The sequence below is a fragment of the Dendrobium catenatum genome, unplaced genomic scaffold (assembly GCF_001605985.2).
Source record: "Dendrobium catenatum unplaced genomic scaffold, ASM160598v2 fragScaff_scaffold_822, whole genome shotgun sequence".
Classification (NCBI taxonomy): domain Eukaryota; kingdom Viridiplantae; phylum Streptophyta; class Magnoliopsida; order Asparagales; family Orchidaceae; genus Dendrobium; species Dendrobium catenatum.
The window spans coordinates 704,796-724,998 of record NW_021319284.1 but is presented as its reverse complement, the minus strand read 5'-3'; the positions used below and the strand labels follow the sequence as shown (position 1 = coordinate 724,998).

Genomic DNA, 20,203 nt, shown 5'->3' with positions numbered 1-20,203 from the left:
CCAATGATTTATTGATATTTGTACGATACTAGGAAAAACACAGATTAAGCTAGGATTTTTACTTATTTAGCGTGATTACTGCAATGCATGTTATTGAGGCATTATTAATATTATTGTACGAATTTATTGTTAATGCTGGGTTTACTGATAACGATACAAATATTGATACTGTTACTGATGACACCATTTACTAATTTGTTATACTAGACTGATACTAGCTATATATCACTGATACTAATACTTATGCTACTATTGGTATATTGTTACTATTGATGCTACAGTTATTGATTCACCGTATTGTTTACTGATTGATTGATTATGTGACATATTGAGCATGCGATTACAATACTATACTGAGACTGATATAACGTGATTAATGTTATTAGTTTACTGCATTGATATTATGGCTCTAGGTTTGTTGTATTTATATGTTTTATGATACTCTTTATTGATGCTTTGGCTTTATCAATCTATACGATTCATTTATTGATTTTCACTTATTGATCATAGTACTGATATTATAACTGCTTTATGATTTTGACACCTGTATTGATTTAATGGCTATTTTTCACATTGTACTGCTTTATTGTTTCCCATATGTACCATATTGTTTTTCTGTTTACCAACTCTACTTCTAATATATATAAATTTTACAATTTCTACACTGATTTCTGATTATGTGACTTTTTCTGGTATTGAACTCATTAGACATGTATAATGTTTTTTTTTATCGTGTTTTGGTTCTATTGTAAGATTTGATGACCTAATGAGTTAAATGGCCCATTAAGTCTAAATTTGAATTTCTTTTTTATATTAGATTTTGAATCTCGTTTGCACATTTTCTAAGTTGCTTGTAATCTATTTAGCTATTAAGATATATTTTTCCTAGGGGAATTTCACTTTTTTGGAGCATCATTAGTTATAGTTTTGGAATCATGCATTATTTAAAACTATCATTTACTAAGGAGCTTCACATGTTTATTGTTAGCATATATTTTTATAATATTTGAATTGTGAGAAATAACGAGTTACACTCTTACAAATGTTTCTGTTAAGTTCCTGATGAATAAAAGCAAGTTTTAGGTGGATCTGAGGATTAAGAGGAGGGGTGATAATTTATCAACATACATTGCTATCAATTTTTTACTTTGCAGTACTAAAAATGAAGAGTTTTCCCAACAATAAATAGTAGCACTTTTAAGACCGCTGTTATAGCTGATAATGCCAGCGTTTATAACCGATGCTTTATAGCTTAAAATCTACACCAGCCCTAATTCCATTGTCTGCCGCACCGCTGTAATACGTATAAAAAAGTACTGCGAAAGTCTGATTTTATAATAGCGATAATCTTAAGATTATCTCCTTGGAGATGTGTGGATATTATTTGATTGTTCGTATATTTTCTTCATCGTTGATGCTCATGATTTTGATATTTCTCCAGGTGGATCCTATGGTATCTCAAATTATAAGCTGATCGTTTTCCATTTTTTATTTCTTTATTACTGTATATAGTTTTTTTGTTACTTATAGAATTTTATCTCAGAGGATAATTGCTTAATGGTTTCTTTTTTTATCTTCAGATTTTTCAGCAACAATTTTCGTAACTGTATTTATCTTCATTGATATTGTTGATATTGTTTTTGTGCATCTTCTATAATCATTGGGACGATGATGCTTTTAAAGCTTGGGTTTTGATTTACCTTAGTACTTTAGACCTTTGGAGCTATGATTTGAATTATATATCCTTTTATTAACGCTTCGTGCTCCTAATGTATTATTACTATTTTTTGCTTCATATTAAATTGTGCTACTATTTTTTTTTTTTGGAACGGGGGTATCGGCCCGCTGCCATGTCAGCTTGTGACGTGCTTGGCGATGTCCACTAATCCCTCGGCGAGTCTACCAGCAACCAACCCCACAGGTGCAGGACCCAGAGTTCTTTTCTCTCCACTTAAGGAGTCGTGCCGTATGAGAGGGGATTCAAACTTGGGATGGGGGGTTCCCAACCAAGCACGCCCACCAACCCACCTAAGCCCGGTGGGGTGTGCTACTAATTTCACCGTTGGAGAAAGAAAAAGGGGATTTACATACGCAACCCTCCAAACTATCTCATTTATATATTTACAAATAAAATTATCTAGCTCTATTATCTTCTTAAAAAACCCTCCACGATAAAAAGGAGGTTGCGATGAGATCTCAGTGGCGATGACAAAGATATAACAATGTATGAGGTTTTGCATTTAAAAATGGAAGGATTGAGAAATAGTGATTAGTTACAAAAGAGAAGAATCAAAATGATATATGATTCCGTCATCCAAGCCTTCTATAATTTTTTTAGCACTCCATTTTTTGTATTTTTTAGTGAATATATGCAACTTTATGAAAAGATTTAAATCATATTGGACAGCAGAAGAGCTTTCCAGCTTTCTAAATCATTTTCTCTTTTTTTTAATGAGAAATCATACAACAACACTTCTGAATCTGTTGCAATAGCTTTTTCAGCGAATGCAAATACAACAAATTTGTAGAGGTTGATAAACTAAATTGAATTCATTTAGTAGCTTTTTAAACCATGGTTGTTGGCTAAAAAAAGCACTGCTATAGCCATAAATAATAGTAGTGAGGAGGCTGTTATTTTTATTATTTAAAATTTTGAGTACTATATAGGGGTGTCAAAATTGGGTTTCGGGTCGGGTTCAGGTCGAATCTGGAACTGACCCGGGTTCAAACAGGTCGACCCTAACCCGATCCGGGTATGTAAATGGGTTTGAAATTTGAACCAAAAACCGACCCGGAGGGTTGCCGGGTTGACCCGACCCGACACGGGAAGGCAGAACTGTGGGCGGTGGGCTGGATGGTGGGCGGTGGGTTGCGGGCGGGCGCAGACGGAGCTGGCTGGCGTGGCCGCGTGGGCAGGTGCGCAGGCACGGACATGCGAGGGCAGCCGCACTTGGCGCGCGGGCAGCCTCGGGTGACTGCTGGTAGGCGTGGGGAGCTTCGGCGGGCGTGAGGCAGTTGCACGGGCAAGCTCGGGCAGGTCCGCTGGCAGTCGGGCAATCATTTCAAACAGATTTCCGGGTTGACCTGGCAACCTGTTAGGTCAACCTGAACCTGACCCGTTTTTAAACGGGTTGAATCCGGGAACCCGACTCATTTTGTAAACTAGTTGGGTCTAACCCAAAATTTCCGAGTCAGGTTTGAGTCGGATATTCGTGTCATGTCAAATATTGACACCCCTAGTACTATATGAGTAAATAGCCAATTTAATTTGTTAATTATATACATAAATTAGTTTTAACTTTTAAGTATATATTGTGCATGTAAATCTCCTAGAAAATATTACAGATCCTACGTGCCCCAACGTGGTCCATTTGTATTAGAAATTTCCTTAGAGAAAAGAGAGAGTTTCCATTTTCTCTTTTATTTATGAAAGGAGAAAACGATTAACAAGAAGATTCTTTAGCTTGCCAATATAATTTATTCACAAGTTGCAAAATAATAATAATAAGAGGAGTTTGTTAGTGCTCACTTTAAGCGTAGAAGACCCAAGACAGTCTACCTCACTCAAATTTCTACGTACGTAATTGAAATATTAAAGACCAACCAAACTAAAATGGTGGGAGTCAAAAGGAACTCAACATTTTTTCTTTCTCAAACTCTAACTTCGGAGCTTTGCTCACTTGATGTACTCTCTTTTATTTTTATCCTCTTCTGTGCAATGCTCCTTCTTGATCTGTTGTTGTTTTTTTGAGTGGGAGCATATTTAGGCCAATTAAGATAAACTCATACATACATCATAAACGTAAGACATGAACCAAAAACCTCTTGGCTGACAACCAAAACTTCCAACAAACAAATGAAGTCAAACTGATTTTTTTTTTTGTATTTAAATTCACAGTTCACATTCAAGATTTATTTTATATTTTTTTCTATTAGTTCTTCTTGTCAAAAAATATTTTCTCATTTATAATTTCAAATCTTTTTTATTGAAAATAATTTCTTTATATATATTCTTAGTGCATATCTCTCGCATCTTTGACCGGAGTATATGTTCAAATAATGTTTCTTTTAATTGTGGGTGATGGGATTTTCTATAGGTACAAGCTCATAAAATTGAATTAATTATATTTTTGGGATAGGTTCATGAAACCCCTATGTTAAAGAGATTTTCGTGTGTATTTGTTATATCCATTATAGAAGATTTGATGATCTCGAAGATGCTATGGAGTTCAATAATATTTTGATAAGTTAAAACTAATGAGCCTTTGAGGTTTAGAAAATAATAATCCTTGATCTAAGAGAAATGATAAAGGTTGATGGGACTCTTAAGGTTTAAGGTCTATTGTTTCAATGTGGATATGGTTATATATGGGTTTATAACAAATGAATTGTATGTGAGTTCTAGGATAAATATGATAGAGCTAGAAAACTATAGTCATAGTACACTAAGTCCAAAATATATTGACACTTCTTATTTTTTAACTAAGCTCAGTAGAAAAAGATAGCCCTTGCATAAAAAAACTTGAAGGAATGGTAATCAAGGATCAAAGATATCAAAGATAAGGGAAGATCCCAAAAGTATCATTCGTTAGCTTTAAAGAAGTTAAGACTTTAGAATCCCAGTTGTAAAAGAAGAGAACGAGGATTGATATATGGGATATGGATATTATTACACTATATTTTTAGAGTAGCTCACTCAACAATCTTTAGAGCAGCCAGCATTACTACATCAATTGATATCAAACCTTTGGTTGGTGGTTTTTATTCCCTTCAAAATTTGAAAACTTTAAATGCTACTTACTTGATGTTTCTTTATGTTTAGTTCAACTTAATTCTTAATCTTTTAACTATGCTAACCATACTTAGTTTAGTGCACTTACACTTAATTAAGTTTAGTGCTTTCCTATTTTAATCATCTATTATAAGCTATAGATTATTCAAACAAATTCAAATTAATTATAATATGGTTGATCAGACCAAGATCAATCATCACTAATTAATTGTTCTTAAGTTCATAATAGTCCTTCATTAAATCATAAGTTGACGCCTTAACTTAGCTTATGTATAATCCTAAGCCAATCCTTAAATAGGCTAAGTAAGATAAGCCCAAAGTGACCCTTGGAAGCCTTTGAGCTAACAAATCAATATGATGAAACTCTTAGATTAATCTTTTAAATTTTGATCTCAATCTTTAATTCTATTTATGATCGATCAGCTCTAGATTATCTCCAAACCTTGATTAGCCCTAATGAACTTAGAGGACCATTGAATAATTTAAACACTCAATCGTCATTTCTGAGTGTTTCAATTACATTTTAATCGACAATAATAGACCATTGGAGCTATTAATTTTCTTACATAAACTAAATTCTCACTACTTAAGTCCATCTTATAAACATCTCAAATATTGTTACTGTAGAAATTTCTTCTCTCTTTTCATATTTTCTTTTTCACTCAATATGTCGAATGAGATTCACGGACAAATCTCAATTTAACTACTTAAATTAAAAACTCAAACCTCATATTCTTATATCTTTATATTTTTTTCTCTTACAAATTTGATTGTATTATCTTACTAGTTGTTTGTATTTTTTCTCAAAAAAATATGAGTAATTATTCCGTCAGGTTACCGAATGCATCCGGAAACCAACACCAAAACGCCACGTCACTAAAGTGCTCGGTATCGTGCTCGGTACAGCACGCTCGGTACACTTGGTATGCTCGGTATTGCTCGGTATTTTCACCTGATGGAATAATTTTTCAAAAAATATTAACTTTTATTTTTTATTCATTAATAGGGTTTAGGATTAAATTATTTAAAATATTGCCGCCTTAAAAAACTTGGCTAATTTCACCCCTAATCGCAACAAATTTAATGAATGGGATGGCTCTATCAATTATTTTAATATGAAGGATATTGAATCTATTTGGCCCATTATCAATTCTAAAAATCAGTATATATTTATTAATATATATTTTCGTAATGTTCGGCTGGTTGCTAGGATACTGTCCAAGGCGTTATCCTCATTTTCATGGCAATCCCGTATTTATTTATACACATCGAGGACATAATCGTCATTGATATTTTACAAATTCTCGCCGTGAGCACGATGTCAGCTTGCGTCATGCATTCTCGTCCGTAATCAAATGACCAAACCACCCTCCATCACTCTCCATAATCTCAAACATGCGACAAAAGCTAATAAAAACCTGCGTAAATTAAAAGAATCATCGGGACTGTTCAGTCAATAGCCACCAGTAAGTCCTCCTAATCTCCCACCGCGCTCGCGTAATACTTTCAATTTGCAAATTTACATTTGAACCTCTAACAAAGTCGAATTTATAAATCAACACATTCCACAAATAGTTCTTCGCCGTGCAATTTGGCTTCCTTAGGATGCCTGCGGACGGTAACATATTCGCAATCATATTTATGGAAACGTTGGAAGAGTGAAACATTTTCCTTGCAAGTCCAAATCATATGGATTCCGTATGAGATCTTTTGATTAGACTTTTAGTTAATAGCCGAGCTTGGATGGCAAGCAACCTACTTAATGTTGAACTTGTTAATTGAAATTTGAAAGTTCCTTTAGGTATTAATTGTTCAATAAAATGCTAATAAATTGACTAAAGGAGCCTAATTTCTCCTCTAATCAAGGTGGAGTGTTTTGAACGGTCGAAGAAAATTTGATTAATTACTCTGCCTTTTGAGTTTGGCTTTGTGTTTGCTGCATTGATCGGTATGTTAAGCATTTCTCTATTTGTTTTGAGGGCTTCGTCATGTAAAAATTAGCCGTGCATTTCTTGTGCAAATTTGGCTGTTGATGCAAGCTAAGTAATATCAACTGAACAATCAATTAGTCAAAGTTGAAACTGGCGCATCACGGAGTTAAGTCTATGTCTCTTTCTCTCTCAAGTATATGATGACGGTCCAATTTTGTTGGATGTCATGAAGAAAGAGTTAAGAGAAGTTATTTAAAGCTCTGTGGAGAAATATTCATAACTTTAGCTTAGCTTCTATCTTCCTAACCACCAACAACTCTTGAGATTTCCCATGAGTAGTTATGATTTCTATGATATAACTTCTAGAAATTATGTACTAGAATATTTTAATGATTTGAAAACATGAATATTGAATTGGTGGTGTTCACTTACCCAAATCTTTTGTGTGATTGATTCTCATCTTTGTGTTTTTCTGTTATATTTGATTTATTAATAATTTTTGCAACTCCATAACCCCTATCATGATAAATAGCTTCTCTCTTAAGTCTCCTCCACTCCAAAAAAGAAAAATCTATCTTTATGCTCATCTTGAATTAGCTCCAAACCTCTAATTTATTTTTTCCTTTATATCTCTACACATCACCACATTCATTTTCCCTACGCTCCTCTCTCGTGACTCACGGCCTCGAGCAGATTTCTCTTCCGTGTGCACATGCTCAAATGGAGGCCGCCCCAATACGATTTGCTTTCCCTCGACCAAACAGCCTACATCGTTTTCCCCTTTGCTCCTCTCTCGCAACTCACGACCTTAATCAGACTTTTGTTTTCTCTCTCACCCCCAAACGGAGAGCGCTTGTGATAGATATTTAAGTCTTCTATTCTCTAAGGGCCATGCTTTTTTCATTCTTAATTTTAGCCACCCCCTTTAAGTACCACACTTAACTAAACCATGAAGACCCCAATCATTTTTACACTTCTAGACCACTATTTGTTCTTTAACATTCTTGTTGTTGTCATGGGATATTCTTGAAGTTTGTTAGGGGATGCTTAAAATAATGTAATGTATTGATTCAGAGTAGATGTTGTTGATTTGTAGAGCTTAGTTTGGTAATTTTGCCCTAGACTCAATCAAGGTCAAGTCTACGTACCCATAAATGAACAATTATAGGAAAAAAATTTAGAACCTAAAATACTTGGCGGATTTTAGAAATTCCAGTTGGAAATAATATTAGGCATCCTAAAAAAAGTTTCCACCAATTCTAATAATTTTAGATTTTTTTTAAAGTGGATAATTTTAAAGTGATTGGGCTAAAGAGAAAACAATGAAAAATAGAAAACGGGGTTTAGGATTTTTGGCCAAATAAAATAGTGGAATAAAGGGTGAAAACTATGGGGAAATTGATATATAAAGTGTTAGATCAATACCAAAAATTTGTAGAAGTTTTGGAGAAGGTTTGACCCACCAAATGGTCAAGAGAATCTAATTAGGTTTGGTACTTTCTTACTGTTGACCGGTCACTTTAAGTGGATATTTAGAGGAAGAAAAGGGTTGGAATTTTTTTTTTTATAAAAATTGCAAAATCAATATTAAAAAACACTTAAATATTCCACATAAATTACAAGAATTCGAGTAAAATACACATTAATGATAACACACAAAACTCATCAAAATAAAGTGCTAATAAATATGATCACCAAATAATGTCCATGGATCAAGCCACCAAGCTTTCTCCCTTGGATCAAGCCATCAAGCCTTCTCCTTCAATTTTAGAAGTCTCTTCACACAACAAAAACCATTATTAATTTACAAATGAAATCTTAAATACACACATAAGAAGGAAATTCACATTGGGGAGTTTGAGAGGGCATACGGACCGACCACATATGGTGGTAACCACCATAGCTACTCCCTTCTTCCCCCTTGGCCATCCACACATGTTGACAAAGTCAACAAAACTATTTCACTCACTCACTTGGCTTGCCAAATCACCCACTCACACTCACACAAAGCCATTTAGGTGCAGTCAAGTACACATTAGTGCAGTCAATATTTACTACAACATAACTACAACACAAATAAAATGAAAATATATAGGAAAATGAAAATAGCATGAAATTGTCATAGGCCTTCTTTATTTGGCTCCTTGTAATTGGTTCAATTTTTCTTAGTATTTTTGTCTTAGTCTACATCCTAGTAGTAGGTTCACTCCTTAATCTAGGTGCTACACAAATCACATAATTATTTCTATCCAATGGATCTTTTAATAGATTTAATACATTCCAAATATACCATAAGAAATAAAAAATACTGGTCTCATACTAAGAAATTAATAAGAAATAGATGATGATAGGAAGGGTCCAGCTAAAATGGATTAATATAGAAAATTGTAGCTTAGCATAAATGACTCATCACCAAGAGTAACATGAAGTCCCTAACATAGAAAATTTGAAAAACTTCGTAGTTATTCATAACACATCCTCCTTTCACTTCCTAGTACTTTCACTAAAGTTCCCTAACAAAAGTTTGTGTTCGTAATGCATAAAGCCATGCTCTAAAAAAATAGTCAGACTTTAGTTTTTCTGTACATAATCTCTTCCCAATTCTAAAAAAATCTATTAATTTTTAAAATTATGAAATTTTTTGATCAAAACTATGCTCTGTCTCATAACTTCTATAAGTGATTTCATGATTTTTGGATGAGTATTTAGAGAGTTCTCATCATATAAAGTCAATCTAACTCTCCCAAGATTTCTTGGTCCAAACCCTAGGTTGACCCCTATTACATTCTTATCCTTCACCACCAAATTAATTCTACCATTATATTCCTCACTTACTTAGGGACTTGGGAAGGATTCTCAACATAATTGAACCTCTTCAAGTGGTCTTAGCATTAGGTCACACTGAATGCACACCTCCATCCTTCCACTGAAAGTCCATCCATCATTATATTAACTTTTATCATAATTCACCTCAAAGAAAAGGATGGAGCAATAAGCAAATTCAATAATGATTCACATTTATTTCAATCCAATGGATCTTTTAATAGATTTAATAAATTCCAAATATACCATAAGAAATAAAAAATACTGGTGTCATATAAGGAAATTAATAATAAATAGAGGATGATAGGAAGGGTCCAGCTAGAATAGATCAATCTAGGAAATTGTAACATAGCATAAAGGACTCATCACCAAGAGTAACATGAAGCCCCTAACCTAGAAAATTTGAAAAAATTCTTGCTTATTCATAACACATCCTCCTTTCACTAAAGTTCCCTAACAAAAGTTTGTGTTCATAATGCATAAAACCTTGCTCTAAAAATAGTCAGACTTTAGTTTTTTTTGTACATAATCTCTTCTCAAATCTAAAAAAATCCTATTAATTTTTAAAATTATGAAATTTTTTAGATCGAAACTATGCTCTGTCTCATAACTTCTATAAGTGATTTCATGATTTTTGGATGAGTATTTAGAGAGTTCTCATCATATAAAGTCAGTCTAACTCTCATAAGATTTCTTGGTCCAAACCCTAGTTTACCCCTATTACATTCTTATCCTTCACCAACAAATTAACTCTACCATCATATTCCTCACTTACTTAGGGACCTTGGGAAGGATTCTATCCATAATTGAACCTCTTCAAGTGGTCTTAGCATTAGGTCACACTAAATGCACACCTCCATCCTTCCATTGAAAAGTCCATCCATCATTATATCAACTTTTATCATAGTTCACCTCAAAGAAAAGGATTGAGAAATAAGAAAATTCAATAAGGATTCAAATTTTAGCTTCAATAAATGACAACACTTTTTTCCACTAGTGGGTAATCACTTTCACCATTTTCTTTTAAATTTTTAATTTGCTAGTTAACTTTTTACATTTATAATATGGTTGTGGCATGCATTATAGAAAATTGATGTTATAACTAGTTTTCATTCAAATATTGTTCTCCATTACTACCCTTATATACCATTAAACCAACAACCTTCATTAACCACTTGAGTATCTCATATAAAGTATAGGTGTGTTCCACATTAATTACCTACCTTACAAACTATGTAATATGATTTGGAAGCTAAAAACATTTAAATTTTATATACTTATTTTCTTTTCTTTTGAGTTTATTTGCTTATTATTACTTGTGCACTGTGCTATTCACAACAACAACAACAACAACAACAACAACAACAACAAGATCAAGCATTTGTCCCATTACGTGGGGTCAACTACATGAATCCTTTTTCGCCATTGTGTCCGGTTAAAACCCAAATTCTCATTTAAATCTAATAAAGAAAGATCATTTTTAATATTTTCTAACCAAGACTTTTTAGGTCTATCTCTACCTTTCTTAACATAAGTCAAATCTAATACCTCAACTTTTTTAATCGGGTCATCAGAAGGCCTCTGTTTAATGTGACCAAACTATCTAAGGCGACTCTTTCTAATCTTATCTTTCACTGGAGCTACTCCAACCTTTTCACATATATGTTCATTTTGTATCCTATCTCTAAGGGTCAAGCCACTCATCCATCTAAGCATCCTCATCTCTGCAACACTTAACTTAGTATTATTCTTCTCTTTTAATGGCCAACATTTGATGCCATAAAGCATTGCAGGTCTTACCACCATCTTATAGAATTTTCCCTTAAGTTTGAGGGGGACTTTTTATCGCACAATAAGCCCGATGCATTCCTCCACTTCAACCATCCAACAAAAATTCTGTTGATAATATCCCCATCAATTTCACCATTACTCTGAACAATAGATCCAAGATATCTAAAATGTGTACTCATATTAATGACTTGATCACCAAAAGTCACAATCCCATCACTAGGTCTATTGCTACTAAAATTCACTGTTCTATTCACAAATGATTAAAATTTTTGGATCATATATTTCATATCAATTTTTTTTATTTACAACATTTATTATTTTTTTTATTACAGTGTCTTTTTCATCATCTAGTCACTTCTTTACATTAATTCCATGAGCTTAACTTTATAATAAAATGTTTCGATGATAAATATAATATAATATGAGATAACAATATAATTAAATTCATTTTTTGTAGGTATGAGTACTATAATACCAACTATAAGTTGGAAGGAAAATTTATATATATGATAAGAACTCTCAGAATCAAATGTCTAAAAGGAAGCCCATACTTTGAGTAATTCAAGTTAGCCTATGAGATTTTAAGATTAGTGCTTTAAGACCCTCTAAGTGATTTTCTACTTTTTTGAATCATATATTATTATATTTTTAGGTGTTGAGATTGCCAAGAATCCAAGATGATAAACATACACATGAGAGAACTGAGCATAAATAAAATTCATAGTAAAAAAAAAAAATTATAATTGATAATATCATATAGTATCATCATGCATTATACTATAAGATCATTTATATATGAAAATTATTAAATTTGTGGTCAAACTACATAATCAAGTTTGATTTGATTTTAAAAGTTTGAATAAGTTTAATAAGATATGGAGATTAACATTGTAATATATATTATACAACATATTTAATAATTAAACTTACTTTGGTATAATTATAATATGATTAATGTATTAATCAAGATAATTCACTTCTCAATTAATTATACAAAATAATATACATCAAACTATAAACGATTAGCATAACTATCTTAATAAAAAAAATCAAATCAAATTTTCTTTACAATAATTATTCAAATTTAAACTTATTCCACTATACAATATATATCACAATATACAATCAATTATCAATATGATATGATATTAATCATTTCATATAATCAACCAAAAAGAATTCGATCTGTTTTACTTAAAAAAGTTAGAGAAAACATATAGAGAGAGAACATATGAGATAACACCAAAGGTCTTCTTCTTCTCAATACCTTATGTTATTCTCTATTTAAAATTTTGTTGTTAGAGAAATATTATTTATTTTTCATGAGCTCTTTTAAAATAATCTTACAAGTATTTATCATTGAATTGTTTCATTAATTGTTCTTATTTTATAATTCATCAAGAAAAAATAGAAAAATGCATTTATTTTTTGTTACTATTACTAATTATCTAAAATAAAATATAAAAATATTTTTACCTTACATCTTTTAGTCATTTGAAAAATATGCAGCCTCATTTGAACACCCCCTGTATATTACTTGCTAAAGCACGACATCAAATTTAAAGAACATCCTCATTTGTATAATCACAAAAGTGAAACTATAAGTATTTCAATCAAGCTTTGTCAACTTCTTCCTTAAAGAATTCTGGTGCATCCAAATTTCAAGGCAATTATTATACCTTCCAAATGGCATACTAGGCCCCCAACCTTATTATGCAAGCAAAATGTGATGAAATTTATGTAAAGGCCTTCCAAAATTAGTTTAATTTACATATAAAGTAGTTAAAAGGATTATAATTAATTGAATTAAAAATCTTTACATAAATAACTTTGATAAACTTCCATGAAATAATTCCATGTAATCTTATTTTTATGATAATTAAAATCACCATGTAATATATATTCTTTTGAAGCATAAGATAAATAATTGAAATTTACATTTTTTGGTTAGCAAATTATTAATAACTTGGTAGCCTGATCTTTAAAAACTTTAATTAATTGTTAGTTACTAGTTCTACTTAGAATAATTATCTCCTTTCTCTATTCCAAATAGTCATATACCTAACCCTAGTTTCCTTCTTCTCTATGTTTGTGTGAGTATGTGCCTCTATAATAGCATAAGAAAACCCCGTATCCTTCAACAACTCTACCAAAAACAAAAACGTTAAAATATTGCTTCTAAAATTATCTTTTTATTATAAAGTATAGATAAAACTTGTCTCCTCCTCAAAGCTCTTGACCTCATATATAGCCCCTCTAAAGCTTTCTAAACTCTACCTAACCTCATTGCCTTTTCATTTGAGGCTTTAAATAATGATACTTGGTACGTCTTCTCGTAACAAATCCACAAAATAAAGTCTCTACATCATATAGCTCTTGGCCACACCATCAAAAACTTTAAAACATAATCCTAATTAACCAACAACCACACCATAATATTACACATGTCTATCACATTCCACTACAAACAAGTCTAGCATTCCTCCTCCAAGATCCTCTAACCACCACTACATTAATGATTTTCTCAACCACACCAAAGACATCATAGTGTCTTGCATTCAATGAGTCTCCCTCTACTTATTGCCTCATGGTAGTTTAGAGAGCCTCTTAAATAAAACTTGGGCTACTTATAGGTGAACTATAGATCTTAGTAAAAGGAAGATCTTGTCAACAGGGTTAGGAGGCTAGAAAAAACTACAAAACTATATAACACATTAATTTTCTATATCATATAGCTCTTAGCCACTTCATCAAAAACTATAAAAAGCAATCCTAATTATCCAATACATAGACCAAAAGCTTACCACAATCAAAGGTACATTTCCATCTCATCCTAATGTATCTTCTAATTAACTTGATGACTTGTTTGCTTGACACCCAATTGCCAAAACTTTTCATCAACTCAACAACATGTCATCTTAGTGCTAGTTAATTGCCAACTGATAACATTGAGCTCGGTCCAAAGCATCAATCACTTGCTTACATGATGACTAGTTGCTTGATGCAACCTAAATCATTAAGTTAAAGAATAAAAACTTTTAATTTGGTTTCTCTCATCACATATGGCCTCAAACTTTTCATTTTCATTCCTCTCTTAGGTTTAATTTTAGTCTCACCTTTGGCATGTCAACCAACAATTATCCATCCCCTTTAAAATATATATTGCTTTGATTATTTTTCATGTTTTTTCTTAGTGCAAAATTAAGGGGAAGGTAAGCTTAATCTATTTTTTATAGGTGATAAACAAAGTTATATATGGTCACTTAAGTTCCTATAAAATCATTGTCTTAAATTATTTTAAATAATTTTATTTAGCTTAGTATGTCAACTTGGACACATTCAACCTAATACATTCTCTTGGGGTCTTTTAAAGTCCTAAATACTTCTAATTTTTCATATTTTTAATCATAAAAGGAAAATCTAATTAAAAAATTAACTTCAAAACAATGGGAAAGAATATTGATGTAAATAGTATAATTTTAAGATTTTATTCCTAGAATTACCTTGCATAATTTTATGTTATCCTAAGCTAGATTAACTAAGTCTCGTTATTTTGGTCATTTAGCTTGTAATTCTAAGAACACAAATTTAAATTTAATTTTTAAGGATTTGCAAAAATGTGTGGTTTATATTACCATAATGTTCATTCTATGCAAACAAGCATACACACCGGTAAACACGCACTTCTCTTTTGTCTTAAATTCTTGTAGATTTTTCTAATGATTTGTATAGTATTGATTTTATTGATCCATAAGCATTCTAGGATTATTTCAAATTATTTAATAAATATTACAGTAATGTTGTCAATGAATTGACCCAATCTTATTAAAAAAAAATCCTATAATGCTTTTCTACCTATTCTTTAATATGTTATGGTCAAAGCCAAGGGAGTAGAAAGTTAGAAACTTGACTAGGTGATCTAGAATGTTTAATATTTTTTTTTTCTACTTCCATTCCATTGTCATTGTTTATCACATTTCAAACACTTGCAATAATTTTTCTACAATTGCTACAATTGCATGTGATGTTTTGAATGCTTTTGAACATTCAGATAAGCTCATCAAAAATATTTTTTCCTCAAAGATAAAGTAAAATAATACCAATTTTAATCCTTGGAAGAGCAATCTTCCCACATAATTATTAAATAAATATTCATTTCATCGATAACTTGAAATAACACATCAAACTATCAAAAGCCGTGTGTTAGAACTAGTGCATCGATATAGGTAACATGCCTAGAGGTGAAGAATATATAATACTTTTATAAGCATTACATTTAGGAAATTCTTCATCTATGAGTGTTGATATAAGACTTACTATATGCAGGTCCTTCTAATTTTAAATAGATCCAAAGCAATACTTTCTTTTTTCGGTCAAGGTATATTGAGTCTATTATATATGCTTATTTTCCTATAGTTATAAATGGAATGTATTTCTTAGGACAATTCCTTCACTCCCCATTTATGGATAATATAGAGTTATATATTATCGTTCCATTTGCGCTATCGCTTCAAATTCTATAAGATACATACCTTTGGTATCATCCCTCAAGATATTATAGGTCCTTTTTGGACAATCCCTCTCCTTGGAGTGCATCAAGTTTAAATTAGCTAACTTAATGATCATTCAATTGGATCAGTTGAACTCACTTTGATAAATAAATTTATATATTTATGTTTTCAGTTTATTAGTTTCTATTACTATAATTCTTTAAAATTTTCCTTTTTTGCTATATCACGCCTACTTGAGATTTAACCTCATGGGCTAATTGCCTTAGCACCAGGACCCTATCACCTACTTGATTGCCTAGTACCAAGCTAATTAAAAGTAATGACAATCAACTAACATCAATATCTATGACTACTTTAGCAATTGGAGGTTAAACCTTTAGAGGAATTTTAGCTTATAAAAGAAAACTAAATTTAACCAAAAAAATACTCCAAAAAATTTGGCTTTGATTATAAAATCTTCCATCATAAAATCCTCGCTCTTTCTCAATATTTATGAATTGAAATTTGTCTCTAAGGTTAAAAGTTTGATCCAAGTTTGAAAGTCACATGCCTACCTCACCTTATAGGATTCCAAGATTGCAATTTTTTTTTTAGTAACCAAGATTGCAATCTACATCAAGTAAACATCATAAGATTAATTTGATTCATTTTTAGTTCTTATTAATCTTGTAATCTTTCTTGTATTCATTCTTTATACCAAGACTTGGAGTACTTGTGTTTGTGCGAAAATTTTCGGGTTCCACTACACCATTTAGGAGAGTGTGCATTTGATACTTTTCTTGTTAGCTCATGGAGAAAATAAGGTATGGAGTAGTAGAATGCTATTTTGATGGTAGTGGATATAAGCTGGTTTTGTGTCAAACTTTTTAAAAGCTTTGAGTAGAAACTTTTTGTGTGTTTGCAATAGTTTCCCTATCTTCTTCATTGTGTTCTTAGGTAAACCAATTTTAGGATCAAGCTCAACTCTATGTCATCATCTATTTAACTTTGTGGGTGCTAATATTTTTGAATATTCATTTTCATCTATATTTCTTTTCTTTAATATAATAGACTTAAGGTACTTATCTACCATATCTTAATAAAAAAAATGTTCATCTAGCAGAAACTATAGGAAATTCTCAATTTCACAATCAATATTTCTCTGAAAGTACCAAATACTATGCATGTACTCAATTTTTCTGCAACGAATTCCAAGTTCGCTATCTTCTAAAATTGCTTCCATTTTTTATACCTTTTTACTTAGTTTATTAGAGAGATCTTAACTATCAAAATTATGTAATATTCTGATAGCAAAAGTCTTAAAGCAGTTCTTCTTGATCATCTTTTGTAGTAATCCCAAATCTAACATAAGCTCATATAAATATTATAACATTGATCATTAATGTAACATAGCTATTATTCAGAGCTCATTGTTTCCTTATCAATTCTTCAATGTACATTTTTTTTTTTAATTTTATGCTTCTTTTGAGACTTTCTTACTAATTTCTAAAGCAACATTTTAATATAAAAAATTCTTGGTGTAGAAATTTTTGTACTAGAAAGTTGCTTTCGAATTAAGTATCAAGAAAGCTTTCCCAAACGAACGGCTTTCTTATTGCTTCTTAAAGAGGCTTTTTAGTACAAAAATTAAAACTTTTGTGTGATGGCTTTTTATTGCTTCTTGAAACAAAATTTTAGTATAAATATAAAAATTTTTGTACTAAAATTATATTTTAAGATGCAATAAAAAGACAGTCCCAAAAGAAGCCTTAGTCACTTTGGTAGAACTTTGATCATTGATGCTCAAAAATTCATTCTAACGACACAAGATCATTAATCTGCTTTCTTTGCGATTTTTAAGGAAAAAAAAAAAACTCTTATATCAAAATTTTCATTGAATAAATTAATTTTACATCTATAAGAATATTGTCTACCATTGTTACAGTACTTCATGTGCCGTCCAGGAAATCAAACTTTTCTATATATATATTTTCTTCTCTAAAGGGAACAATGTCTTTCTCATCAAAGAAAAATAAGAACAGGTCGCTGTCCTTCCAAGACATAATTTACCGTTACTGCACAGTATGAAAATGTGTCTAAAATTCAAGAAGCAGCTAATAGTTAGCTAAAATATACAAGTTACCTCCCAAGAGAAATTCACCTCCTTAAAGAAGCAACAGTTACAAGAAAAAAGAAACGATTCTCTTATAGCTTTTGCTTGGGGTTAAGGGTTAATCCCACATTAATCACGCATCAATTACCGTTCACATGAGTGTCTCTTCAAGTCAAAATGAACGGTTTTATATGACAAAAGTTCCTTCCTTGCTCTGCCAAGTTTGAAGAAGATGACATTCGCCCATTTCTAAACTTTCATGCAAAAAACTCCAACGCATTGGCCTAAATATCCTCCATTACCCTCGCATAGTTGCCAAAAGAAGTGAAGATAGAAAGAAAGCGGCTTCCTTGCTTGAGTGTAGCTTACGCCACTATGTTCAATCACAGCTCTTCCTTTCTCCCTTGCCCTTTTCTTATAAAGAACCTCTCCTTTCCCCCCCCTCTCATGCAATTACTCACATCCACTTCCCTATTCTCTTCTTCCTTCAGTCCCTTTCCTTCTCTCAGCTCCATCAAAAATGGATTATGAATTCTGTTAAGCTATCCAATTTGGGCCTCTGTGGAGAGACCAAGTAGAGAAGCTTAATTACCTTGTGGAGATAGAAATGGAGAGAAAAGAGTTTATGCAGCATGGTCTGGTCAGGCTGCCCCCTGGTTTCAGATTCCATCCTACTGAAGAAGAGCTTGTTGTTCAGTACCTGAGAAGGAAGGCCTTCTCCTTCCCCTTGCCGGCCGCCATCATTCCCGAGATTGATCTCGGGAAACTGAACCCTTGGGATTTACCCTGTAAGTTTTTGGAGAAAGATTTCGTTATTTTATGAGCATGATGGTGTCTGTCTTAGTTTCAGTCTTATAGTTTGAACATCATGAATTAAAGTACATTTGGGCGGTTCTGTTGTTATAAACTTAGGTGGCTCTGGTGGGGAGAAATATTTCTTCTATCTTAGGGAGAGTAAGAGTGAACAAAAAAAAGGGAGAGTATCCTACCAGAAAGCAAGGTTGGGCTACTGGAAATCCATGGGGAAGGAGAAACCAGTCTTGGCTTCTTCTCATGGAAACGAATTAGTTGGTTTGAAACAAGTCATGGTCTTTTACAGAGGGAAGTCTCCTCATGGATCAAAAACAGATTGGATCATGAATCAGTACAGCCTCTCCAACAATGAACTTCTGAAGAGCTCAACCCAAGTAAGTTCTAATTACTAGCTGAGCTAAATTTTCATTTAGTTTAGGATGTTTATAGGATAATAATTCTTTCTTCAAACTGCCTTTTTTTTAATATTATACTCTTTCATGGTTGCAGAGTTTGATTGCTTCAAGCAAAGAGTGGGTAGTTTGTCAAATCTTTGTGAAGAGAAGAAGCATGAAATTGAGGGTGCGGAACTCAAGGCATGAAGAAAACCTTCAGATTCCTGCAACATCTTCTTCTTCTTCTTCTTCTAGCTGCATAACCGAAGATCTCTCTGATGAAGAAGAGTCTGTTAATGGAGAAGAAGCTATGAGCTAAATTCCTACTGCTTAGCCTATTTAAGTCTAATATCTTCAGCTCATGTGCACTTTATATCAAAGTTTCAATTTCAGAGAAATCATAAATTGAATCAACTTTGAGACATTTCATCTTAATAACATTAACAACCAGTTTGACTTCTGTTCTGAAGATAACATCATTGTGCAAGCAATCTAAAACTCAGATGACCAAAGTCTGAAATTGAAAAGGAAATGATATAATAATTACAACAGTAAGACCAAAAGGAAAATGGTTTTAGGAGTAAAGAGCCCTTTGCTGATAAAAAAAAAAAAAAAAGATGTGGAGACAAGAGGAGAGAAAGAAGAGATAAGGCACTTCATAGAATTAAAAAAAAAAAAAAAAAAAGAAGGAAAGGAGAAAGATAAGACGCAACTTCTCCATGTGGTATATGAAATAGATGCTTTTTAAGAGGAAACAGAAGAATAAGAGCCACATGGGTCCCTGTATTGGCACCCACCTTTAGCTAAGGAGATCTGCACTAGATTTTGATTTGAAAGGTGGGAGGTGGCAATCACAATCATGAAAAAACACTTTGCATCCTTGTTGCTCTCCATGTGAATTGAGGAAAAATATTTGTCAGGTGCAGAAACACAAAACCTTCAAAATCCTTAAATTTATATTAGAGTAATTTAAAATATCAGCACAGATCAAAGATTTTGAAGACCCTCCTAATATTTTCTTGCATCTGCATATCTCAACACAAAATTTTTCGTGTGATTAGTTAGCAAAGTTCAAA

General features: G+C 32.1%; 1 protein-coding gene across 1 annotated transcript; it reads left to right on the top strand.

The window, feature by feature from the left end:
- The first annotated feature begins 18,374 nt into the window (after window positions 1–18,374).
- LOC110100119 (NAC domain-containing protein 83) lies at window positions 18,375–19,587 on the top strand. Its single transcript, XM_020827537.2, has 3 exons — window positions 18,375–18,728; window positions 18,853–19,127; window positions 19,243–19,587. Exons 1-3 carry the CDS (start codon window positions 18,548–18,550, stop codon window positions 19,444–19,446), a joined length of 660 nt encoding a protein of 219 aa, XP_020683196.1. The 5' UTR covers window positions 18,375–18,547; the 3' UTR covers window positions 19,447–19,587.
- The last annotated feature ends 616 nt before the right edge of the window (window positions 19,588–20,203 follow it).